The 27793-nt window shown below is 44.3% G+C and overlaps 1 protein-coding gene across 3 annotated transcripts in view; it reads right to left on the reverse strand.

Annotated features, from left to right (window-relative positions):
• Positions 1-27793, reverse strand: part of LOC110841577 (ankyrin repeat and SAM domain-containing protein 1A-like) — a 63006-nt gene that overhangs the window by 26345 nt on the left and 8868 nt on the right. For 2 of the 3 annotated variants that reach the window (XM_087346332.1, XM_087346331.1), the window contains exons 2-10: positions 25701-25781; positions 25410-25566; positions 21145-21290; positions 20827-20946; positions 14826-15052; positions 13374-13650; positions 10076-10322; positions 8535-9362; positions 2026-2197 (exon numbers count right to left, since the gene is read on the reverse strand). In XM_087346332.1, the coding sequence (XP_087202458.1) occupies positions 2026-2197; positions 8535-9362; positions 10076-10322; positions 13374-13650; positions 14826-15052; positions 20827-20946; positions 21145-21290; positions 25410-25566; positions 25701-25781 (2255 nt within the window). The remainder of the gene's footprint in view (positions 1-2025; positions 2198-8534; positions 9363-10075; positions 10323-13373; positions 13651-14825; positions 15053-20826; positions 20947-21144; positions 21291-25409; positions 25567-25700; positions 25782-27793) is intronic. The other variant, XM_087346335.1, reaches the window with a different exon arrangement.

Consider the following 27793-nt stretch of genomic DNA (forward strand, 5'->3'; position numbering starts at 1 on the left):
CGAAACACACAAATGCACTCTTTCGGGAAAATGTCGAGTTGCTTGTTATTAAAGCAGTTATCAGTTTGTTCACACTTACCTTTGACGTCTGTACATGCAGCAAAAACTCAAGATGTCTGATAACAAGTACAGATACACGGCTAGGAGGAAGACAACGTACATTTATAGTGTCTGCACTGTTATTTGATAGCGCAGTAGGCTGTATGACACATGGTCCCACGAGTTAAACTGAACACGAGATACAAATTTCTGCAATCGGTTTTAAAACGAGCAGTTTCTGGTAAAAGTGCAAATCTATTTTCCGTTCTCCCTCATCGTCACTTTTAACACACCGAGTGTTACGAAAGGAAAAGAAAAGACAGATTCAACTTAACACACTACAGACTACACAATCTAATTAGGAAAACAGGACACTGGCAATTAGGTCAAAAAGTGTTAATGGTGCAAAACAAAACAAAACAAAACAGAAACAGAAACAAAGCTCGCTTTATTATGCATTACAACATTCAAACAATCCGAAACAAAACAAAATAAAAACTAGGAACAGGAACGGGGTACCCAGACATGCAAATGGACATGCAGGTACCGAGGAGTGCTTGAGCAGACGTTTCGGTAGGCTATAAACAGTTCACGGAGCAGTGCGTCCGAACTCTTTCGCTGTTACAAAATTCAACTATTTCTATCACGGAAAATTTATCGCAGTCTTTGAAAATGACAACTTGGAAGTCTCTCCCGATTTCGAAATTACAAAATTCTGGTTCGGGCATTAATCGATTTACACTTTCTACTGATTTTCTTTTATGAAAATCACTTAAAGCAGACGTTGTTAAGGAAACCATAAGAGTTAATCATTACGACACCACAAATCCAAAACGTAAATGCGCCAGTCCATGCAACCATGCACTAGCTCGTAACTCCTTTTTGCTCAAAGGTTTTGTGATGCAACCAACAAAAATGAGAAATGCCTTTACTCTGAGACCCCTGTCTTAGGACCGAGGGTTTGATGATGTGCTCCTTGGTGAGGGATATCGCACACCCCGTGGGGCGGTGATAGATGATGATATGGAGCGATGGTGAAATGGTGATTTGCGGGAGGGAAAACAGAAGTAAAACTCGGAGATAAAACTGATCAAATACCATTTGGTCCATCGCCAATCTCTTCAAATCATTTGGCACTTAACGCAGTGTCCGCGGCGAAAAGCCAGAGTCAAGATGTCTGACTGACTTTAACACGGAATAAAGCAACGGAGAATTATCAAAATGTCACCTGAAGATCTACAAAAATTTAAAACAAACGCAGGCCTAAGTCAACGGCTGTTTTAACCTAGCATCACATTCCATGCAAGAGCGACTTATGATTTTAACCCCCCGAATTGAGATTAGTTTTATCGAATGGACCCAACAGATTAGATTTTTTTACTATCACCTGAAGACGGCAGCAGAGATAGCTTTCGAAATGTTGTATGTGTTTTTTTTAATCAGTAGAATTGAGAATAGATCGAAAAATATGAACCAGTTTAAGATGTTATTTCTTTGTTCAAACGCAACAGTTACCAATTTTATACTCGTTATATGCCCCTTATGTTTCGACCTCTGTAGGGTCATCCTCAGGGACAGTCCTTGACGCATTCTTTAGTGTTAAGTCAGTCCAGGTTGTACATTATTATCACCTTTCGTAAGCGATGCTGTGACTTGCGCTAAAGTGCAAATGAACTCGCACACCTGAAGATGACCGTACAGGAGTTGAAAAATTTTGACCTTTTCAAGAGCGTTTCTCTGGAACCTGTAACTTGACGGTTGAGTCTGAACAAAGTTCAATATATTTATAACGGAATTCGACCTCAAAATGACTGTCTTCTGGGATACTGCGCCGTGTAGAAATCGACAGACGTTTCGGAGATGCTTACTGCTTCCATCATCAGGGCGAGGAGTAAAAAATTCAACCTGATGTAAAAATGACATTTGAATTGTACTGACAGCGAATGCGTGACTACACCCTGCAGGCAAAGATTCGCACCAACTGACCTGCGAAAGGAGCGTCTCCAAAGAACTCCTCGACGTTGTTGTCGGTGGAGACACTCTTGTCGGACAGGGAGACGCTGCTGGAGAGGCTGCCACTGGAGGCGTCCAGTGACGGAAAAAGGAGAAGTTCTTCCTCCACCTCCGTCTCGATGTCTCTGGACCGTCGTTTGTACTCCTGTTGGCAAGGCGACGCGAGACAAAAGAAGGACGTTAGCAGCTCGGAACACGGTAACATTGCGCAACACAGTCTCAACCAAATTTACAGCCGCCTTCCGCGGTGATCCTCAGTGCAGCTTCGACACCTGACCCAAAGAGAAAACGGTTAAGTGCACGATAAACACGTCGTGGACCACGTGGCATGATTCAATGAAAGTTCGTATGTTCATCGCGGTCACATTTCGACGCTGTATAGTCTGAGACACCGACAGCGTCGTTTTAGAAACAAATACACAAACAAGTAAATAAATATCCCTACAAATAGTTCTTAAATAAAATTCAAATATTTAAGAAGGTGACCTTTTTTTAAAAACTTTGCATTTCTACCTGTTTAACTGTCAAGTAAAACACGTTACATGACAAAGATATTCCAAGATCATACGGAGATTTGTAACAAAAACAAATTATTACAGTGCTCGTATTTCGTAAATGATCTGTGATAAACACTTATCTTCAAATTTAATTAAATTTTTAATGCTATCTTATACCACACGATTCTGTAACCTCTAATCAATTTTTATTTAGAGTTATTCATAACAACTGAAAAAAATCTGGCTTCTATAATGCAAATAAAGTAAGCTTATTTGATACGCCATTAAAAAAGCCCCACAGAAATTCCAATTTACTCCAAATCAGCACGACTAACGTCGCTGTATGTAACAAAAACTCAGTCTCGCTATTTGACTTAGACTACAAATACGTGAAAAGTGGCCGGTGCGGGTGACAAACTCTGTTCAGGTCTGTCTTCGAAACGAAATCTAAAGCTGCGATAGACACAGGAGAATCCAGGCAGGTAGAGACGTGAAGGCGACTTGCAAAGACTCCGAAAGGAATGATGCAAAAAAGGCAATCTACGAGAGGTCAGATCTCAACCTGGTGACATTTAAATATCAGGGGAAGATTCCAAAAAATCTGGCAGAAGGCGCCGACGGACACAGATCGATAAAATGGAGGGGGGGGGGGGAGACAAAGACACGATCAGCCTATGTCAAAGTTCGTCTTCTGGGTTATAGCACCGTGTTGTCTTGTAGGCAGGACGACTCAGTTCTGAAGAACGATGAAGGATGTCCCTCCGAAACGTCCACACGGCGTTAGTACCCAGAAGACAGACATCAACATCCTTATCCCCGTGATAACCTCGCATCTAATGAAAGGGTGTTCCAACAAATCTCAGGAGAAAATTCTACAGAAAGGCTTACACCAGTTGACGTATGACGGAGCGAATTATAGCAATTTCTTGACAAGCTGAGCGACTGTCAGCTTGTCACGAAGGACACTGCACCATGGAGTTAATTATGGTAATTAAAACTGAAAATCGTAAGTTGTCTCAGGAACTATGAGGCCGTGGAAACCAGCCCATCCCTTCACTGCCGTCAAAATGTCCCCTACAGGAAACTCACGAGATACCCAGCCATCGAGATGTTGGAACTGAAGTGTCCACTGTCCCGCATTTCTGTCATCGGATACCGGTGCGAGTCTGTCTGTTCCTTGAATACAAAGTATTTTCTGAAAACGACACTGTACCCGGTTGATGTTTCAGATTTATGAACGATGCTACCCGTGATTACACCTAAACAAATCCTGTAGCCCTCCTCCTGGGTGTTAGACAGCACATAACACAAGCAGACGTAGATTAACTAGCAGGATATATTTATGTATGTTCTTGGAAGCTGAAACTCGATTTGTAGCCCATGACGAGTGGAGTGGAGCAATTACAGACGACACACACTACAATCACAGCGGAAAAACGACACAAATCCACCACAGCAGGACCCTTCTTCACACGACGACAGCCGCTCAGCTGTTAAAAAATTAAATTATGAAACACGAAGGTTCACAAAAGCCCAGCACCAGACCCCATCACCAGGTCAGTTTACAACCTCGTGCAAATTTCTTTGATAATGCTCCCACCTCTCATGCATGCTACATGCCACATCATTTCATCCTCCTTGATTTCATCAGGAAAGTAACAGGATAAGGAATTATGGAATAATTCCTTACGTAATTTTCCCCATTCCATGTTACTTCCTTCTCACGTTAGAATTTTCTTCTCAGAACGCTTTTTTTTAATCTTCTGGTGTTGGCGTACGAGAGGAAACGATATTCTGGACTTAACCCTCTATCGGCACAGCACACAAAAAAGCAAGGACATCTTACAGTTCCTCTGTAAGGACCGCGTTACTTTTCACGACACCTGACGCCATAGAAGCAAACGAAAATCCAGACAAGATGGCGCAACATCTTCACACTCGCAGCCGTGAGAACCTGAAATATCGCAAAACATTCCAATTCCACATTCGCCTGGAATAAGAACCACACGCTCGCTCCAGCTTCCCGACTGCCGTGCAACCAGCAGCGTCACCGTAGGCTTCCTAATTACGGATGGAACTTAAAAAAAGAGGAGCAGGAGGTCAGAGGTCGTCGATCGAGACCTATGTATCGCTTTTCCTCTCAGCGGAGACGCGAGGCGTCTCCGCTTTCCGCTACCTGAGCAACGCGACTCGCCTTGAACAAGGTGTGTGTGCCTCCTGCCAGCTCGGAGTCGCTCACAGAGTATGTAATAATTGGATTTCTCTACTACAATATTGCTTTAGGCTTCTTTCCTTAGCGACACGGAAATACGTGGCACAGTTGGAAAGCATCCGATATATCACTTCGGTACGAATGAAATCTGCACTCGGTAACGGCCTACATGACATGACGGTGGCCCATTTATAATCGCGCCGCCCCCTTTCCCACATAACCAGCTCAACGGGGAAAAGCCCCTGTCACTACGCCAGAGGCTACTCACAAAATTCCCGAAACTTCATTACCATGGTTAGACTAGATATCTCACGGCGACGAGCATGTAAGTAGCCAGCGGTCTTTCGGGATCTATCACAGTGTAGTCTAACAGATAATGACCGACGTATCAGAAAAATTTATCACCATAACGATGGAAGCAGCAAGCTCTTACGAAACGTCGACTAATATCAATTAGTCCTCACGCCGCGAGATCCCTGAAGACAGTAATTTCAAATAAAAATCAATCAACAGACGTTTGCAGTCTTCAATACTGACACGCGATTTTTTGTATAGAAAGAAATAGCCCACTTGGAAAACCAAAAAAAGATGGGAATGTAACATCAAGGCTGATATATGGGAGACAGGATGAAAGGAAGAAGAAACTGGCTCAGGACCTCTACAGGGCCGGACATTCTTGTTAGCGGTGCAGAACATGAGGCGTGGATTGGATTCAGCTGACTCATGACTCATGAGTGGTGAGAGCTTGCAAAATCGGTACGAAACATTCAGGTTCCATAAAAGGCTGGGAATATTTGGGCAGCCCTTAGACCTCGAATAAGTCCTCCACGTAATTCGTAAAACCCTGATCGTAGCCGTCTCGATGAAGATGTTAGAAAACGCCACTGACGCGTGAGTCGAACACGCGATCCCCCACTGCCAGATCTTCACCCAGCATCCTTCCTGATCCCACGTAAGGCCCACTGAAGCAGCATCAGAACGAAATGAATTGCAGCTTCCATTCACGTTTAATAGACGGCTATTTCAAGAGGAATATTGTTTTAATTAGCTATTTGCGAAGTAACAGAGCTCCATCCATTCATATTACAGCTGTAGCTTCACATGAGTTTGTTCTAGAAGCAACCTCAACGATTCACGCATCCCTACTCCTGAAAGCGAGATTCTAAGTTTCTTCTTGAAGAAGGCTGAAATTGAACCTTCAGGTTACATACATCAGATGCAAAGTAACTCTTTCAACTTTGTGTTTCTACGAACTAACTTGGTTTAAAGAACGCAAAACACCCACAAACACCCTTCCTCGCAAGTAGGGTGTACATAAATGAATAAGCCAAGCTCACGAAACGACTTGCTATAATGTAACAATAAAACCATAAGAAGTAAACTTGAACTCTGGTCCTTTACTGCATAGTTTCGTTCCATGTTCAAGTCTAACAACGAAGCGAATTAGATGTTATTAAAGGTGTAATTTAAGTCTAGACAGAAACAAATTACTCGTCTCAAAAAAACATTAATCGGACTTTGAAAAAGGAAAGACATTTTAACAAAAGGAACAGGCGAACACAAACTGGCGTATTACGTGTTTACAACTGAGTTCTCTTCGGCGATGAACCTAACAATAACGAAAACCATTCGAAAGACGCTCATGTAAAATATATATTCATCCCTCACGATAAATCTGTACAATACATGTAACACGTATTAAAAACAAAATGTATTTCAGAAATAGCTGTACCTTAGCGAGCAAGGTTTTCCTCAGGTACATAGAAGTAAATACCCTATAAAGTGGTGAATAGATGGAATAATAATCTACCACTTCGTCCGAGCATCGTCAAAACAGCTTAAGTGACAAATATAACTTAGAAGTAAGAGTACAGGGTGTGGTAATTCAATACACAGAAATGACCTTGATTTCACCCTCACAACCACCATTACGACTCAAAACGTTCGCAACGAGAAGTCCGCGTCTCAACTACGGACATTCCTTACTCTTAAGTCAAAATTCGCGATCCTGTGAACAACCATTTGGAACACCCTGTAGCTAGAAAGTGAACAAGATCAGAGAAGCCGCATTACGTCGGGTTGGGGGTGGGTGGGGGGGTTGCAATTCATCTTTCAAAGCGCACTTCACATCCACGCGCGTTTACCTGAGTAAATCTGGCATCCCGACATGGTAATATGTTAACGCACCCCCTCCCCCCCAGCTCGCGCGTTCTGAACATTCAGTCATGCATGTTATCCGGTAGCGCCCTTACAGTAAGGACCAATGAAGTTCCAGGAATGGCAATGGGGCCATTACTGCACTCCGGGTACAGACAGAGTACACCACGTTTCTCGCGTGAGAGAACTGTTCCCGGAGCAAAGCAACTAGACGGAAAACAGGCCTACACGTCGTAATCAACAGTAATCATGGCATCAGGTAGAAACTGCAATGCCTTGGCAACAGACCAGAGGCGAATCTTTGGAAGTTAAGGATCCGACGCCCATGAAGATGTACAAAGAAGCGTCGACGTGATTATGAGGATGCACGGGGCAGGAGAACTATGCCCCACGCATTCATAACCTACGTTAAAATGTCCTGATATTGTTAACATCGCCCGCGAAGTTTATTAAAGACGCACGTATAAAACTTTATCACAGACAAATACGCAGTTTCATTATTTAAGTTCAATATATTTCTAGAGAAGCCAGGACGAAGACCTGGTAACTTATTTAGTACTAAACACCGTTCAAAGAAACCCAAGCTTTATCATCGTACACACGAGATCAAGTCCTCAGAGCCACAGCCTATGTTTTTAAGATATATTTTAATATTATCCTCCAATCCACTCTGTCTCTCCCCCAGGTAATCTCGCCTTGGGGGTTTCCGGCCACAGTTACATGTCTTCACAGTTGACTCTTATGCCGTTCTAGCCCAAATTAAAATCGGGTCTACGACACACGACGTGTCTTCGGCAAAGTCCCCGTGCGCACTATTGTCAGCAACCTCTTTTGCGGCTAACAGACAGCCACGCTTGAAAGCAACGAAAGATTTCTTGCGGTGCTGTAACCCAAGACCGACCACTGAACTCCACAGTGAACGAGAGAGACTTTGGGTACAGCTGACAGATCAAAAGCCAAGTCAGTTAACAAACATCGCCTTCCACTTCAAAGCGGGTACGTAGTTCAGCGGTTCGCGTCTCTTCGGAAACAGTTACGCGCGGTGTCACCTGACTGTCTAGGAATTCGTCTTTGATGAAATATTTCGTTCACAAACATTCCATAGGCTAAAGGCAGTCATTCCAACATAAGAGTTTTAAAAGGGAACATGTCGGTTCCGCTTACAGTACGAGCGTCATATAACACCTGCACGTTGCCAGGGTGGAGAGGGGTAAGTCATAGGAGTTCAGGCGGGAAAAAATCAGAAGTTTTTTACAAATCATAATTACCGAATTTTTTAGCATCGCCGTGGAAATGATCTAGAATCGGTCGTGGCACGACGTCAGAGTGGAAAAACGCCCTAATTTTTTGCTAACGACGTCAACATAAACTGATATCACGGATGAACTGCGAGATTTGAGGTCGTCACGACGAAAAAGATATCGATGTAGGTCTTCCGAGAAGTTACACCACACACGAACTTGTACGGTAGGTCGACGCCAACGTTTCGTGGGAAAACATACTGTTTCCATCTTCAGGGCAGAAGTTCGACACAAAAAACAACAGGTAAATCCGTAGTAACATTTGAAGTATCACAAGCAAAATAGGTTAACAGGCAGTCTACCGGGACAACGTACCTGACTCAGAGGCCTGATGCGATCATGAATACTCTTCTCTGCGTGCAGGGCCGACGGCGGGGGGTGATCGGGTGTTGGGGGCTGTTGGTAGTGGGTCGGACTCAGCGGCAACACCTGGACGCGCTTGTGGTCGCCGTCGGTCGGGGTTGTTGGATGTCTCTTGCCACTGATCGGCTCATCCAGCAGCGATTCTTGGGAAGACTTTAACGTGATGTACGCGCTCGAAACGAACGTGGGGTTCTCATCTTCTCTGACATTCGCCGGCGTATCGACGGCTACGGGCGCCACCGGAGAGATCGCCTTCCCACCCTCCGACGCCGCACCCCGTTGCAGCGTTGGTTCGAAGTTTTCATAAGCCTTGTCGTTACTGTGAGGATGTCTCCGGAGCTTTCTCCTAGGATTCTGAGTTTTCAAAGGGAAGTTCTCGTACATAGAAGTGAGAGCCACTGGCTGCTCTCTGACTAGATGTTTCCTACCTGCGGTGTCATCAGGGTCCTCGCCACGGCCTCTGAACGTGTGAAACGCTTCGGCTACTACGGCAGATGCTTGCTGGTCAACACGGATGCTGTGTCGTAGTTTCATGTCTACGTACTGGTCCACGCTACGGCCCTGGTGCCGTAGCAGCGCCTCCCGACGACCGCCGCCCAAGGTCTGCGTGCCCAGACACTGCAGGTCGTCGAGGTCGCCGTGGCTACGGACTCCGCTACGGGCGAGAAACAGGTACTCGTACGCACCCCCGCCACTGTCGGCTGACATCGTCATTGACGTCTGGAGGTGGGTGGGTGAAACGGACAGGTTGCGTCGAGGTGGCTTCTTCGGGGGGGTTGGCTGAAAGAAAGGCAAGTCAGCTGACGGACGGACTCAAAATTTTCACAGACGATGTGTCATGTTACACGTATAAGCATGCGATCAAAAGTCAAAAACTGAAATGAAACACTTACAAATTTCTCGTAACTAAGAAACAAACGCAATGGATATCATAATGATGATATAAACGCATGTTAATTAAAAATAATGATTCTGCTATCAATAATTATTTCACTAATTAGTTTTTATTAAAACAGAGGCATCTCCTAATCCATGAGAAACGATATTATAAAAATAGACTTAAGACGGATAAAATATTATTTATGTTCCATAACTTAACTATAAAAGTAACTTGAAGAAATAAGTTCGTATAATTGAAATGTATAAAGAACTAATTACCTTACGCTCCTCGGACAAACGAGGTTCTCTGAGCTGGTGTTAGAGCTAAAACATTTCGTTCACACGTCGAACAGAATGGAACTCAAAACGACACGCAGTTGCCACGATCCGACCCGCGCTGTGGATCTCTCTGCCAACATTTGAAGGTCGACCTTTGTCCTCGAAAGGCGCCTCTGCCAAATACCAGGGCGCGATAAAGCCACCGTATTCCGAGGGGCTGAAAGGTCAGCCACTGCCGCGTCACACAAGCGCCAAAATTACTCCAACGGGACACAGTGACGTCACAAAATGCGCGTTGCTTTCGCCCCCATGCGTGCTACACGACCCAGACTTACCGACACCTTGGTGCTGGAGCCCGGGCTGTGTCCGTGGCTCGGCGCCATAGGCATGTAGACACTGGAGCCGGTAACCTCGCAGCGGCGGTCGCGAGGGGACGGTCCACCGGTGCTGGAGGCTGTCGACGACAGACTCATCTGGTCGGGGTCCCGCTGATGGTGGAACAGCGACACGTCGTCAGACAGGAAGCTGGAGTCCAGGGATTTGGGCGCGGGTGGGGTCTGGTACACCCCGCTGTCAGACGCCCTGTGACAGGTCCAGGTAGTGAGGATCGGTACCTCGGCCGCCTGTCTGTCTGTGTGTGCATCACTTCAGACGGACCGCGGTTTGTCTGCTTCTCGAAAACATTACGAGGACATCGAAGTGACGACACATTTTCGAGAATGATTCTAATACAACGCAAATGTTGCAACAAAAACATACAAACTAACTACTAACAGATAAGTTAATTCTGTGTTCATGTATTTCGGTACGCAGTTAATTTCAACAGCTGAGCTACTGTTGAGCTAAACATCCCAGGATCCGCTCGGGGGGGGGGGGGGGGGGGGAGTGGATAACGCAAATTCTGTGAGCATAAAATTCCACAGAAGATCCTGAGACAAGGAACGCGCAATCTGAATTTGTAAAATGCGAGTTTTATTTGCGGTAACAATAAAAATCTGAAACCAGTTTTGCTCATTTTAATTGTTGAATCTACGTCTCTCTTCAATCCAGAAAGAAACTCATACAACAAGACACTACAGAAGCAACGAACCATTGTCATTGTAACCCCAGACAATAATAAGCGGAAATGAACTACAAAAAATGATGTTGGGGGGGGGGGCCGGAAAGCGGGGTAACAATATTCCTTAGTTAACGAAGGTAAAAGAATGTCTGAGAATAAGTTTGTTTTGTGTTGAGAGACGAGCTTAAAGGACGAAACGACATTTTTAATGAGCTTTACCCCTCAATATATAATAATAATAATCCGACCAACAGCAGATTTCCGCAAACAACTGCCCTACAGTTCCTGAAAACGCGCCAACATTCGATAAGCTTCATCGCACAACAATACAAATTACAAAACTTCTCCGTACAGAAACACCGAATCCCAACCTCGCTCTAAGGAATTAGACGCACGTCAACATATTTAATCTGTGAGTTATTTAACGACGCCGTCAGTAGCTCAGACTACATCGAGTGGAGTGACAGAATGATGAACAGGAAGGGATAAGGAAGGAAGCGATCGGGGTCTAACCTGAGGCACTGTACAGGCATTTGCCTACAGGAACTGGAGAAAACCACGACAAGGTCTCAGTCAGGATAGTAAGTCCTCAAGCCGAGATTTTAACCCCGGACTTTCCAAGCACGAATGTTAACCACTAAACTGCGACATCATAGTTAGACACGCTTAAAGAATATAGATATAAGGAAATTACGATGACTGCGAAATACATAAAGAATATGATCATTTGTGCCATTTTTCTTTGACAACGAAAAACAATCCCTGAACTCTGGTGGACTCTAATAAAGACTCTGGTATAGGAAAAGAAAACCCAGATACGATTAAATGTACTAAGTTTACAAATTATCACTGAAATACAGGATAAAACCATAGTACGAATGTGATTCCTATCTGATCCAGAGATTTCACTGTTACTCGTAAAGGGAAATGTTGATCGGTGTCCATCTTGGATCGATCATTCCATGGGACGGGACAGGTGATTACAGAAAAACATAGCTCAATCCTTTGAAGCACAAGCTAGTCTCTACAGTATTTAAGAATTCAGGCCGTACCGCGAAGTAAACACCACACTTCACCATTACCAAAGATCAACTGGTTAACGCTGTTTAAGTAAAGAATAATCGATGTTTATTTTATACATCGTATGGAACCCGTAAATACACTACAAGCAAAATGCAAAATCACGGATTGTTTAAGCAGGTGGTACATATAATTACCATTACGTTTTAAAGGGTTGATATGGAACACGTTAAGAGGACATACAGACATGTTATTATAAAAAAGAACCAAAATTTAAAGGAATTGTGTAAATTAGATTAACAAACAAATATCATATTATAAATATTTGTGAAGTGGTATTTCTTACGATAAACCCGATCTATATCAGAACCACCGTTCCTGGAATAAGCGTCAATGCTTAAACTTATAAAATACTCAACTTTGCTTCTCGAATGACTTCACTTTTCAAGTCACTGTACCGTAAAAGGCTGAACGAAGTTCAAAACCCTGGATTATTTATCAACTTTGTAAAGTCTTCAATAAATTATCAGAGAAGTGAAAATTCTTGAAGCCTACTCCAGAACGTAAAGCGGGCGTTACACGACACACTAAGCAATTGCTTTGTCTGTCGTTACTAAGTTGGGCTTTTTATTAAGTACCACTTATAAAACTCGATACATTTCCTGATCAATTAAGTTGCCGCGGGTACTTGAAAATTCTCGTATGCATTCAACTTTGTGAAAAATAGAGAAAGGTTAACATTGGAATCTACAAAAACAGCCCAGCGCCGGTCCCTGACGAGTGAAATTTCAAAACGGAGGACGGAAAAACCTTCCATTTTTTCGCTGGCCTACCCGCGAATTTTGTAATCCTGTTCTAGATTTCTAGTTATTTTCTAGTTTACAGTTCAATAACTTACAAACACACGCTATTCGCGACGGAACCTTCAAATGTTCACGGCAGTTTCGCGTCTGGGGTGCAGAATTTAAACGTTTCTGGTGGGCTGAGTCCAACACCTGTCGATCCTAAGGCCGACATGTTTATGTGGGCGTGGTCGTTGTTACGATATTCTATCGATGAATAAAAAAGGAGCTAGTTTTAAGCCTGGCACAGACAGCAGAACATTTTTTGATCTTAATATAAGTAATGCCTGACAAACTCAGGTAAACTTCTACCCTAAAGACGAAGGTAGCCGGTTCCCCTAAAACGCTGTTTACAACATACGATATCACATCAACATTACGTTTATCGCCATGAAGACAATAGATCTCATTTGAAATGGAGTACGCAGTCGATGCCAGGATGGAGCGGAATCATTAAAAAAAAACTTCTGACGTGATACAATTGTTTCTTCATACTTTACGCTACCTGTAATTCTGCAAAACATAAGGTTTTAAATTCACATCTCAATTGCAAAATTCTAATCATGTCTGCAGACATCTTACGAAAAAAAAAAGCCCTCATCTGTGAGGACGACCCGAAAGTTGTTCACTTCCCGCGAACTTGCATCTTTCTCGTCGTAAACCCCTCCACCCTGGCACACGCCGCTCCGACGTCTTCGGCGCACTACTCACACTGACATGGGGTCTCCACTGCTGAACTGTCGCGCCTTGGCACTGTGGTAGAACTCCCAGTGGGTCGGGGAAGTGCTGGGCGACGAGGAGTCCGGACCACCGCCTGCCCCAGGAAGTGCTAGCCGTCCACCGCCTCTGACCAGTCGCACGTTTTCGTACGGACTTCCCAAAGTGGAGTCAGGTACAGGGATCGGAGGTAACGGATTCCCAACACCGTCCCGGTCTTCAGGGTCCATACTGTCTCTCATCGCCGAGGTAGACCCCGAGGCTTGATACTCTTTGCGGTAATTAAGAGGCACAGACTTATACACAAAGGCGAGGTAAGAAATTTAGACGGAAATGAATTATAGGCCCCAGTTTATAGTTTGTAATTAACAGACATACAAATGCAAGCATTCTTCACTTGGGGTTATAGTCTAGCAGCAAAACTGAGCGTTAAAACTGGTAAACTACGAGAGAAACGATCCACTTCAGTCGAAGAGTCGACTTCTATGTATTTTCATGCTTACGAGTTAATTCTTACGTCCTATCACCTAATGGACAACAGATGTCGTCATTGCTGACATCCAAAAGGTCACAGCGCTGAATGGAAATTAATTATGTAATAAATCGATAATTGTACGAGATCGCATTGTTCGAACAGAAGCTGCGATACGATATAATCGATATACATGTAACTACACAATCTAAACACGAAAATGGGCACAGCTGAGCCGTAAATTAACGAACACAACTTGTCCAAATTGACAATGACTTTCGTCTCGTATACAGACTGTGTTTTTACCATTATTTTGCTGGGAGTCCCGGCTCAGGAACACGTTGGTCGTCCACCTCGTGTCCATAAGAATAACTACTGTCCTACGTCATCCTTAGAACATTCTCCAAGCTACGAAAATTTGTTTCAAAATGGCCATCAGATGGTGTTTAAGAATACTTAAAGAGGTCCTTACTGCCCCCCCTACAATAACAATATTAAACTCCCCAGGAAGTCACATGTTCCGTAGTTTGCTAACACGCTTTATCAACTGCGTAGGTTATGTAGCTTTTGCAGTTAATGCTGGTAAATGATGATTTTTAAAGTCACTGAATGAAGCGATGAGACTCTACTTAAAGGATAATCCTAAAAATTTGTTTAAAAAAGTGAGAAAAAATTAGAAAAAATTGCAGTTGGGACAGCGAAGCCTGGGGAGAGATTCAAACCAAGTTCCTCCCGTATAGGACAAGCCTATCTGCCTCCCTGACGCCCCAATGATGGAGGCAGCGGGTACTCCTGAAACGTCGGTCAACATCTATCAGAGTACACGGCGCAAAATCCCTGAAGACAATCATCTCTATCCCTTCATTAATTTCCAACCAAAAATCTTGTACGAATTCTTATTTTTTCCAGAGTGCGTCATGACCGCCCCCCCCCCAAAACACCTGATCCTTATAATAGGACGTTTCGGTACGTACTTTTTATGATGGCAGTGATATCGTGCGTGACGTGGGCCGGAAACTGCCCCAGAAGGTCCATCACTGTGCTGTGCTCTGAGTTACGAATGCCCAGGTCGACACCGCCGTCGAGCAGAGTCCGAACGACCTCGACCTTGCCGCACAGCGCCGCCTCATGCAGAGCCGTCCCGGCGGCCGTCCGGACGTTGACGTCCAGTCCCGCGGCAAGCAGCACCGCCACGACGGCTCTGAGGACACACACACACACAGACTCGTCGAGCCAGATGAATCCAACAATAACACGCCTTCGAGATACACTTTAATATTATCCTCCCAACTAGGTCTAAGGTAATGATATTTTCCGCCACTTTCTCAACTAAAACCCACCAAATCTTCAGAGATGTGGTGTTCATTTAAATGGAAAATGAATACCACGGTAAAACAAAGACTGGAAGGCTAGTGTTTCATTTTTACGCAAACTTTTATGCGTAGAACGAGAACTACGACTGTCTTCCGGGTTGTACCGCCGTGTAGTCTGATAGAAGTTTACCGACGTTTCAGAGGCCCTTGCTGCCTCCATTATCAGGGCGATATTGAAGGAAGCAGCAAGAACCTCTGAAACGTCGGTAAAGTCTACGACAGTACCCAAAAGACAGCCATCTTCGTGTTCACCGCCGTGAGTACATCAAATCCCACTTAATAAAAAGTACTTTCTTATTACAGAAACTTCTCGACCAGCTGAGCTATTACCTACGTACGTACGACACTGCTTAATCACTGTCATAATTCATGTCGACATAGTGATAATCAGTCGTTACTTAGGAACAAAATAAATCTGTATACCAACATCTTTTAACACCAATTTCAATATTAAATGATACAAATTACACTCTTCGGGTGTAACACCACGAACATTTTTCTGCAAGACTATTATAAAAAATTTTCTTGTTGTGATAACCCCGTAGATAAACCTTTAGGGTCGAAACATGTTGGGTTTGCAATATTTTTTTTTTAAAATGGTGGTAGTTCCTGAATGAATCAGCTTGTTTCTTCGTTTAAAGACAATTCACGAGGGAGTACATAAATAAACTTATTCAAAAAAATTAATTCCTTACAGAACTTTACGTTTTGTGTCAGTCTGTCAGTGCCCGGCCAACCGGGATAAACACTCGTGGACCATTCCCCGACAATTTCATTACAAGCAGTTTATAACATTTTCAGTAAAAACAAATAACGATCAATTGCGAACTACAGATCTCCTGCCACTTGATTATCGGCTGTATTCACATAACGCCTGAGAGAAGACCTAGAAATAACATCCTGGTTTCATTACATGGTGTCCAGCAGCCTGGTAATATCATTTCGTAAACAGCCAATAGCAAACAGGGACTCAAAACAAACTGCAGTCCGCAGTTGCACGAAGAGAAATGAGCAACATCGCAGATCAACCGTGCGATCATTTTCCCAAAATGCAATATCATCCCCCGTGAAATATGAACCAAACTTAATCTATACATCATGTAAAATGGTGCGCGCGGTGGCCCCTTTGCCAGAGGGGGATGGGAACACGCGAACCGTATCGCCGATTCCATCCATCCTTTTTGGCGAGTTTGTTTGCCAATAATAGCATCACATTCAATCTGAGGGGGGTGGGTGGGGGGCGGCAGTAATCGCCTCCCACACTGACTGACTGCCGTCGCACTGCAATGGACCAAAAAGTCCGGGGGATTCATCTCGTTCCACTTTGCATTCGTGGCGATGGGACACAAAACTATGGCAAGGGGTCCCACTTAAGAGGGGACCCATCAATGCGGTGCCCAAATTTGACCTCCGCCTGCTATGCCGATACGAATTTCAGAAGCAACTTCTTCAAGACATGAATGCAGAACGAGTCCACAATTGACCACTCAGTTCTACAGGTCTTCTACAGTCAGCGCAGGTCATCAACTCGTAAACCGTGTATGGCTTGGTGGAGTAACATTCAGGCGCAGCAGATATATTACTTGTTCCACATGCCGATGTTTATTTAACCACGCTGTCAGCAGCTCAGGCCGTAAATCGTCGAATGATGGGATTATTAATTAATAAAAAAAATGTAAAGGATATTACAGGAAGCGGTCGTGGCCTAATTCAGGTACTGGCCTGACATCTGCATGGGGAAAATACGGAAAAGAACAAAAATATCAGGTAGGCGGTGTCCCGACCGGGTCCTCGGGCATATAGTTCGCTCGGGGAGACTGGAAATGTGTACACAATTTTGGATGAAAGGCCCGAAGGGAGGAGACCATAAGGAAAAACGTAGTCGAAGGAGAAATTATAATATTAAAATGGATCTTAGGGAAATGGGGTTGGATCGTGAGAATCAGATCAATGTTGTTTACAATAGGAACCAGTGGCGGTCTCTTGTGAGCAAGGTAATAAACCTTTCGGAATGTACATACCCCACTGACCTTGAACTTCTCTTAGCGTTTATTTAAATCCTGTAGTGACATAATTACAATTAAATGTGTGACCTCGCGGACATAAATATTTAAAATAAAAACCTCTCTCTGAAATAGGCTTGTCCCATAATCAAACAATGCAACTATGTATCTCACTAGTTAATTAAACGAAAGAAACCAATCCCAAGGATCGAAGTCGTACTTCAGAAGCTCGTAGTCGCCTGGAACATCAAAACGCCACTCTCCGCTTACGGATCACAACGGAGGAACAGTGGCGCAAATCATATTCCGGCTCGATCAAACGTCAGATGCTCTCACATGTCAAAACGCGTGACAATTTACCTTCAGACTGTGTAATGTTACTCCGAATTATATCATTTTAAAATGCGAAATCTGATTTACAACCTTATATCCTTCTTGCGCTGAGTAGCCATCACGTGTACATGGTTTGCTGAATATTGCCTGCCAGGTTTCGCTATATATGTGTGTGTGTGTGCGCTGGCTCTGGTGACAGAGGGTGAGATATACTACACGCCGAGCAGTGATTGCATGCATGCGTGATCACATATACAGCCCCCGGTCCCATACATGCGTGTGCGTGCAACCGCTAGGGCACCGAGAGATCTGTGTGTGCTCAGGTAGTGAACCCCAGAGCGACTACCGGAAGACTCCAGACGCAGGTCCTAGGACCTCTAATATAATCAGGCGAATCGCCCTAATAAAGTCTGGTCAACAGAAGTGTTAAAGATGATGAATGTCATTACGACGTCCAATGTGAAGAGCCGACGCGAGAATATTTTACATCGCCCACTACGATTATTGCAGTCACAACACGAATTACAAATTTCAGATGAGAAGTGACATCACATATCATATAAAGGTCTCCATATGATGCTTGAGGGAATATGGAGCTGCGAACCCGGGCCTTCGAGGGCGGAGAACGGCGACACCTCAGCTACGTCGTGAATATTCCATCAAACCTGACATCCACCACGGATGTCGGTACAGGTAGCAGGAATGCAACGGAGTTTTAAATTATCGTAAACTTTTCATACAACGGACATGCCCACACGTGACCAACGCGAGGCGTGTCTGAGAGTGACCAGGACCACCTAAAGGACACCTGAATCCAATCACTGCATACGAAATGCAGACGTCCAACTACGAAAGAGACTACTTTTAAACAATAAATACATATCCGAGCAACTCAATACTTCGACGGACAATTGTCCTTCAGACGCTGACCGTCGCTCAGGTAGTTAGTCACAAAATTCCCCGCCTTCTATGTAACCCGAATGTTCATTACCGCGTTCACAACAGCCCGCAGCCAGACTATCCTGAGCCAAATTACGAACGTAATTATGCCAGATCAAGTTCTTGGGTGTTCTTGACGCTCTAGCGCGAGCAAAGAACACCTTATGAGGCCGTCCGTGTCTAATTACCAACGTGACGAACACCTTTGGAATGTAAGCGCTCACGTCTCCCACATTTTAATATTATACTTCCATCAACGCCTAGGTCTTCCGAATGGTCTCTTCCCTTCAGGCCTTAAAACCAACAATTTGTGTGTAATCGTCACGTCGCCCATGCGTACTACGTGTCCCGCCCATTAAACTAGGAGCAGCTATGAGAGTGTAGTAAACTACAAACCGCGATTCAGTCCGGCTCGCGCGTAAGTTTTAGTTCCTCATATAGAGAAATATTGTTTTGTCAAATTCCGTTCAATCGGCCCACTATCCTCACATCCTACTTTCCTAGAACACAACTTAGTATTATCCTCCAATCTATGACCTTCACGATGGTAAGAGCTGAGGTTCTCAAGGCGCGGTGTAATCCGGTCGGGCCAGATGATGGAGCTAGCACCTCCGAAACGTCGGGGAAACATCCACCTAAGTACACGGCGCAACAACCCAGAAGACAGCCATATCCACATTAATTCTTCTCTAACGATTAATTTTCAAACTGCAACTCGCCCCAAAACCTGCATTTCATCGACATGCACTTGTATGCACGTTCAGAATTTCAGATTTCACTTTCACACGGCACAGCCTTCTATTAATTTCGTTGCAACGACGCATGTGGAAACGAAGTCACGCGTGGCATTTGAAACACCTGGTTTGCGTTGTATAATAATTTGTTTTTAGAAATTATGAACCAAAAAAAAAAAAAGAATACAGTGACGTAGGCAAACATAGACCAATATTGCCCGCACATGTAACAATCCACACACACAGACACACACAGAAATGCAACAGCGACGTGAATGTAGGCTGGTCCAGTCCATTCCAGTCCCTAATTCGCATGAGCTCATCACGATGCATTCAACGGGAAGTAAATCGACACATATACTGGATGCTGCGAGAGCATGAGGCGAAGGGGGGGGGGGGGGGGGGGGGGATCGGATTGGATTGCATTGGTCAACTGGTGATTGGAAAATACGTTGCAGAATAATCCCCGTGTGAGTTCAATCGCATATCACGCGGGGTACGTCGCCATACGGACCGCCAATACCAGAGCAGTCGTTGCAAGCGTCAGACGCCGAGCTTTGACGTAAAAATCATGTATACACGCTTATTCAGAGCAAATATAACCCCCCCACCAGTCCCTTCGCCTTCAAAAGCAGCAGCATATTGGATTAACTAGAGAACATTCACTAAAACTCCCATTTCTGGCCTTGTTTCCAATTGCAATAAAGTTAACATCAGAGAACGCGCGGGTTTCAAATGAGTTCACGTAAGGACGAGTGAGAAATAAAGAATTTTACAAAAATGACACAAGTCAAAAAGGAGGCAACCACCTTCTATAGAACACAGAAGGTTTTTTTTTTACCCCAGTACTAAAAACAAGCGAATGAATTTAAGTAGGCAAAAATTTAGGCAAATTTTTATGCAAAGCGTGTTTCATTTCTAAGAAGGAAAACACGAGACGGGCATTCATTGAAGTATATCTCAGTGGGAAATTCAAAACTCGGGCAGATGTTGTCCGAGCTCGCTCGCAAACCGAGTTTCTACTTACAAGTTGGCTGCCTGAGAGAAAACGCAGAGGAAACCTACAGTGGGAGTCGAAGAAACGTTCAGTCTGGACGTATCAACGCTTCTGAACACAAAAACATGGAACAGAGTCCTTGCTGACAAGTTGGCAGTCGTTCAGGTTTAATAAATTACATTTTTTTCATCAGACCCGAAAGTCCATGACAGTGTTCGTCACTTGAATCCAATCGACGACCACGCGTACTAATTCTTTAATATTCATTTTAAATTATCTCCCAAGTAAACTTCTACCTACAGGTTGTCCGCCTAAAATTTCGTATTCATTTGTCATGTTTCCTAATTTGTTCTGTCCACCTCATCCACTTGGCTCTGTAAAAAGAATTATTAAAACGAGGAAAAAGAACACATAAGTAAGCAACGAGTGATTTTGATTAAAAACAACGCAGAAGAGACTTTGGATGGCAACGCACTTAAAACGTCTCAAAACCTAAAATAATTTTCGTAACTCCTTCAGTGAGCATTTGACAACGCTGCCACATCAATCTTCAATCGGACAACATCAAGACACCGCGACGTCGGATTGACACTTACTTGTGACCGTTGCGACTGGCTAGATGGAGGGGCGTGTGTCGAAACAGGGTGCAGTGCCCCCGTGAGTAAGGCTGGATCAGTTCCGGATGTGTTCGGACAAGCAGCTCCACCGTCTCCAGCCTGGAAAAGAAACGGACCAAAGCTTGAAGCAAGCCCTGAAGGATACTTGCTTCGCGGCTCCACGTCCATCGTCAGAGGCAAAAACAAGTTAAAGGAGCTCCTTCATATCCCACTGTTGCGATGTCGAAACACGATTCCTTCCCTAACTGACAAACAAACAAACAGGCCCTATCGTAAATTCAAGGCCAAAGTACTCGCCTGCCATATTGGGCGGCTAGGTCAAGGGCTGTCTCCTCCCGACTGTTCCTTATGGTCGGGTCGCATGAATACTCCAGCAGCTGGCTGACCACGGCAGTGTGCCCGTACTGGGCTGCGCAGTGAAGCGCGGTCTCGTTGTCCTTCGTCTGCAACAAATGATCACCCTGTAGAATATTCTACCTGAATTTTAAACACACCAAAAACAAAACACGCGGCATAACGGCAAACATACACGCACAGACGCTTGAAGTCTCTGACCAGCACGTCTGTAGAAGCAGGTCAAAGGTCACGATTGAGCGGGTGGCACTCCTGCTTCGCCTCTGAGAGATCCTGAGTTCACGTCTCGACAACGATAATTTACGAGCTTATCCTGAGACTCTTTACGGCTTTACTCAGTCCCTCAAACAAGATAAGGCCTTAAATCAGGCCACGACCCCTTCCTTTCACATATTTACAATTCATCATTCACTAATGATACTATCATCCGACACTGTATAATGTGAGGAATTGAATTCATCGTTAAATGAGCCAAGAGCAAGAATTTTTAGTTGCTGGTGGGAACATCGACACCTCAACGCATCTCTCCCGTTCCTAAGGTCTCACAGGTTACAGCAAAATTCCTTCTACTTTCCACGATAGCGCACAGAGAAACCTATCATGAGACAGTTAAATCCCACCCAATTTAAGATCCATTTTAATATCATCCTACCATCTACTTCTAGGTCACGATATTAAATATCACTTTACTCGCATTATCAGGGATGTACGATGGTTGGCGATAAACGCATTCCATCAGGACTTCTGTAACAGCAAACATTTGTGCTCTTTTGTTAATAACCAAACCCCGAAGAACCTCGTACACCACTCATATTCAGAATTTGGGCAGATATCAAGCAAATATGGGAAAAATTCTCAAATTACGACGACGACGAATCCATATCTGACAAAACTGTTCTGCACTGTGTCGCACGAAACACAGGGCCACTACAGATAAGCTCAGTTGCTGGAAAGTAGGTAAAAATAAAAAAATAAAATAGCGCTGAGTTATCTGCTCGCAGACATATGAGGGATAGCAAAAGAAATCTCCCCCTCCTGTCGTCCCACCCCACACAGCGTCCGGACGCCGCTGCGTCTGCATCAGACGTTGATGTTCGTCGCGTGAAACTGACACACACACTTCGAACTGAAGCCACGACGTACGCGTCCTCTCAGCAGCCAATTACAACCCGGGCCGATAAATTTCAACTACAGAATTTTCACTGCCCCCCCCCCCCCAAAAAAAAAGTTTCCACCCCCAAGCCCCCAAACCCACGGTCCTCCTCAAACCCTTTCGCTGAGTTTGCATATGAAAAAATTGGTCGCTGGGGGAAATGAGCGTCAGAGAGGGAAATCGGGATGGGTACGAAACAATATAATAATGTAAAAGTTGCAGTAGGAACACAGGCATGAATAAAAAAAGAGACATGGAAGAAGGAAGAATGACGGGACGTATGACAGACAGCAGGAGGAGGGGGCGAAAGGGCGCTCCAGAACAGAGAAATGAAATCTGGTGCGCTCCGCCACTTGGCTTCAACGAGTAATCCAGTTTTCCGGCTGCTAGCCCTGACGTTGTGTGAGCGAGGGATGAATGTTGAAACAGTGAAGGGAGATGACAAGTTATCCAGTCAACCGAATGCCACGCCACTTCAATCCAATGCCCCTCTCTCCCCACCCACGACAAATGTTATAACTCCAAAATTTTTTTGTTCCATAAATATATAATTAGATATGAAAAACTATTCGGAAGACTTGTTTAAAGCTGAAGGCAAGGGTGGTAAGTCTCTAATCTGAGTCCTTACAAGATTTACGATAGAAAAAATCTTACGATTGCACCCGATACTACAAACCCAACACCAAATTCCGTAACCCTACTTTCCCATGCGTGTAAGATCATCGCACAAAATGACATCTAAAGTTCTCGCTGCAGTTAAGATGTCGACGTTCGTCTCCTGTGGAATTGTAGGTAGACACCAACGTTTCGGAGGTATATACCGCTTCCATCTTCAGAGCAGAAAATTTTATGCAAGATGCCCCTTCCAAAAGTTGGTATCTAACTACATATCCACAAAGCATTGCAACCAAATTCTCTCGTATGCATTTAAAGAGATACTTCTTTTCTGGCTTCCTACGACCTTTATTTTATTGAAAACTACTCAGCACAAAAACTTGACGAAACCTCAAAGGGACGTGAACTGACGGTATCTCACGAAGTACAAACACGCATTTTAAAAAGCAGCAAAAGAGTACAGACAATCCCATAAATAATGAGACATTCCAAAGCCAGTAAATAACATTTTCACTGCATTTCTCATGCCTGTCACGTACAAATACATTTAAATAACTGAGTCCTTCTAACACGACAGAAACAAGGTTCTCAGTGACAAGCTGCTAGTCCCTCACCTCCTCCATCTACTTCACCTTGATTTCAATACCGTGACAATATTTGTTTAGGGGTACAAAAAGATGATGCAATTGTGTGCCCCCCCCCTCCAGTGTTAATTGCTGCCCTCCAGTTCCACATATTCTCCTCAGTCCTCTGCCCTCACACATACTCAGCCTACGCTGTTCCCTAAGGGTGGAAGACCAAGTTTCACACTCATACAGAAAAACACGTAAAATTACAATTCAGTATATATTTTCAAATTTTTCGTTTTTAGCAAAAATATTCCGAACCTATAAAAATGACGCAAAAGATTTATAGTCAAGTTCCTGACAGGACTAATATTGTAAAAATTATCAGCGTGTATCACATCTTTGGAGGGTCTTTCTACAGACAATGGGCGCTGAATAACCGGATAACAAATCTCGGTAAGTAAACTAAAACGCACACTACGAGATACAATCCACTACAAGATTATCACAACCCCCGCCCATAGCCTGTAAACAGCAAAAAAAACTACCCCTGTCGACGAACAGAATCTCACAGCGCCCAGGACAGACAACAAATCTGACCATCAGGAAGTGAGGGGACGACACTACAAAACAGTGAAGCACATAGGTAGCTCTTCTAAAAATTAATCGCGAAAGCGTCGTCACATGTCCTCGTCCTACACGCACCAGTGGTCGCTCGCTGGCCATGCATTATGCGTCACCATGGAGATGCCCACGAGGCGCGCGAATTCCATCATGACGCTCCGATAAATACAGATCCCAGCCATGTAGAAGCACACTGTACAGTCAGGCCAACCACCCACATACCAAGCGCACCTTTGGCAAGGCGAAGTTCGCGGAGCCGACTATACTACACAATTTGTCACAGAATTTCTTTTTTAAAAAAAGTTTCTGAATCAAAATATCGCGATCATGACCACTGTCTTACACCAAATCCCATCCTCAGAAACGTGTCGGAAGAACATACTGGCCCCATCTTCAGGACAGACATGAAGACAGAGGCAATTTCATCCTCCGAAACGCTGGAAAACCCAAAAGACTATATGGCGCCAAAATCCAGAATATCGCAATCCAAATTATTACAATCATCAAGACCTCAAATGTCATGGTCAGAGCTCATCCCTTTTGGTGAGAGACGAAATGTCAACTCTGCGCAAAACAGCTCACGGACAAGAACCTAAGTTAAATCAGCGAGACTGTGTTAGCACTCACCCCTAGTGACAGCGTCCATACTACAAGGCCTAATTCGACAACCCTGACACAACCTACTTGTTCCGTACTTCGGGACCCCAGTAGTTTCTCTTGCTGTAAAAGGGCAGGGTAATGAAGGAGAACATTACTTCTAATTAAACTGCAGGTTGCACCCCCCCCCCCTTGCCCTGGGTGAAGTACTACAAGCCCTCAGTAACTACTGTACTCATATTGCTTCATGTTAAATGGACAAGAAGTTAGTCAGTGACCAATTGATGGCAGACATTTGTAGAGATGTTGCTGTGGGTCAAAGGCAAACAGCTGGTGGTGATGACGTTCGTGATTAACGAGCAAACTCAACCCCACTTGCTCCCCCATCCGTCCCTGCCACCCCCCGTGTCTTAATCACGTCCTGGACCGTCATCCACCCCACATTTATTGAGCTGTTTACACCGCTTCGTAACAACACACGGCTGCCGTAGAGGAACACTGAAGAAGGAAGGTCTTCGAGACCTAATCTGAATCCAGACCCTCGAGACTGGAAAATATTCGTCACAACACTCAGGGTCGAAGTGGCAATTTCCGTCCAGAAGTGCCGAATCATATATATACAATGCAATCTAGAATAAGATGGCGCCACTCACTGTTAGGTTGACGTTCGGGACGGACGGCCCGCGACAAAGGAGCAGCCTCACGATGTCCACGTTGCCGGTCCAGGCCGCCAGGTGCAGCGGGGAAGAACCCTTCACGTCAAGAATGTTGGTGGACGCTTCGTGGGCCAGCAACAGTTGGACAACCTCCCTGGAATAACAGGGACGAGGTGCGAGAGAGAGGTTCTTTCAACGAAAATAATTTTATGGACACTTGCTACGAAGCCCGGAAACATCATAGCAAAAGAAGAATGGAATGGACCATTTCGTGACTGCCAGTCTTACCTGTGACTGTTCAGAGCCGCGTGGTGGAGGGCTGAATATCCACTGCTGTCCTGCACATTCGCCCCAGGTCCTCGACGCAAACTGAAGAAAAAAACATTTTTAAGAAACCTAAAATCAACATTAAAATGATCATCAACTTATTAGACATAACGCAAAAAGTTAAAGAATTTTCAGTAACACACATAAAAACGCAGTCTCGTAATAAATACCAAACTAATCGGACGAATGCACTACATACAAAATATTGCGTTAAAACCGAGTAAAATTGTACTGACATTTCTAATGTTTACAATACGTGCTGCATATCTGGTACACGTAATTCTACATTTCTACCAGGGAAGTACATAATTTACTGTTCATAAATTTCATTTCATCCTCCGATATTGGACCGCTCTTCTATTGTCCTTAATTTCCGAGTTACAGGAATAGCCCTCAACAGGATTCAAACTCAGGATATTTTCACAGGAGTTTTGACAATGCTACGTTTCCTTTATTGCCTCAACGAATAAGGATGCCAAGTTTTGTCCACAACGGTTTTCGTTATCGAATGTCAGCGAACAAATAAAAACATAATTTCAAACTTTTACGTTATCAAAGGAAAATGGGCGATAAGTCAAAGCCCTAATATCACACTCCAAGCCACAAAATTCTCATTTTTTTAATCTCGGCACTGGGTACAGATGAAACCGACATCACGTTACAGTCGCTAGCCCCGGAGCCGGTCCGGACGACGCGCCCTTACCGGGAATCAAACTCCGGTGGTCCATTCACTTTTCTCAGTGGGATAATCGACCCACTTTAACGGGAATAATGACGTCATCCCCCAAATGACTGGGACGTTCTGAAGTACTCAGAAGGCAGCATAGCACCACTCAAGTCAGAGACAATAACAGCCTGTAATAAAGGTCCTTCCACTTGAAGAAGAAGAATAAGAAGGAGAGACAACTAATATCGCTAGTAGCACTGAGTGGTCTACTGCACGCTCAGTAAAAACAATGTAACTTGCTTATACACGATGGTTAATACGGCTTTATTAGTACACAGAAGCCCTATACAGGCTAATTTCGAAATCTGTTATCGACTCTGGTATGTAAATACACCACTACGAAGTTCAAAGAGAATTATAAGGACTAAAATCAAACTATCGGTCTGTGCAGTGAAGTCAACTTGCTAAGTAAAAACACTTAAACACTATTATACGATAGTGACGAAGTTCGTCAGGTCTCGTCACAACAGAATCGTAACTTAAACACAGCCTTCGAAAATATGAAAATTCAAATATTAACATCAAATATCATATAAAGTAAAGCCTTCTCGCTACACGCCATGTAGGCGCTTGGGGGGAGTAAAGGTATAGCTCCTCTCTTCCTTGACCTCGGCACTAGATGGGCCCGGCCGGCTTTACCCCCGGGAAAAGACCCCCTGTACCCATTGGATAGGAGGCTGGATGGGCCCAGAGCCGGTCTGGACGCAGAGGCTAGACGAAAAGTCCTGTGCCTGTGTCGGGGATCGAACCCCGGTCGTCCAGCCCGTAGCTAGTCACTATACCGACTGAGCTAGTCATATACAAAACTATAATTTTACGTGTTGTTTCGTACGTGCGTGAAACATTGGCTCTTGCATGAAGAGAAATGTTGAGAGTACTTCGGAACGAAGTAATGAGAACAACATTTGGATATAAGCAGAAATAATTAACAGGCGGATACGGTAAATGATATAATGAAGATCTTCACAAAAATATTGGAGAGAGACGCAGTGGCACGCACAACGGAGAGAAAAGAAATCCATACGTCTACAAAATTTTGGGTGGAGCACACGACGGAAAAGACCACTGACTAGACCCATGTGTAGATGGGAGAATGATATTAAAATGGACCGAAAGTAAATAAGATACTGAGGGTATAATCTCGATTGAACTGACTCAGGATATGAATCAGCGGCGGGCTCTAGTGATCACGGTAATCAACTTTCGGGTTCCATAAAAGTTTTGGTAATTTGTTGACCAGCTGAGGGACCACTAGGGCTCTGCTCCGTGAAGAGAGATTGTGGGAAACGATGGCGGAACCATCCCGACAACGCAGTGTTCACATCTG

This window comes from Zootermopsis nevadensis, unplaced genomic scaffold (genome assembly GCF_977971745.1).
Source record: "Zootermopsis nevadensis isolate Lab colony 2312 unplaced genomic scaffold, Znev_1.0 Znev_ptg000001l, whole genome shotgun sequence".
Classification (NCBI taxonomy): Eukaryota; Metazoa; Arthropoda; class Insecta; order Blattodea; family Termopsidae; genus Zootermopsis; species Zootermopsis nevadensis.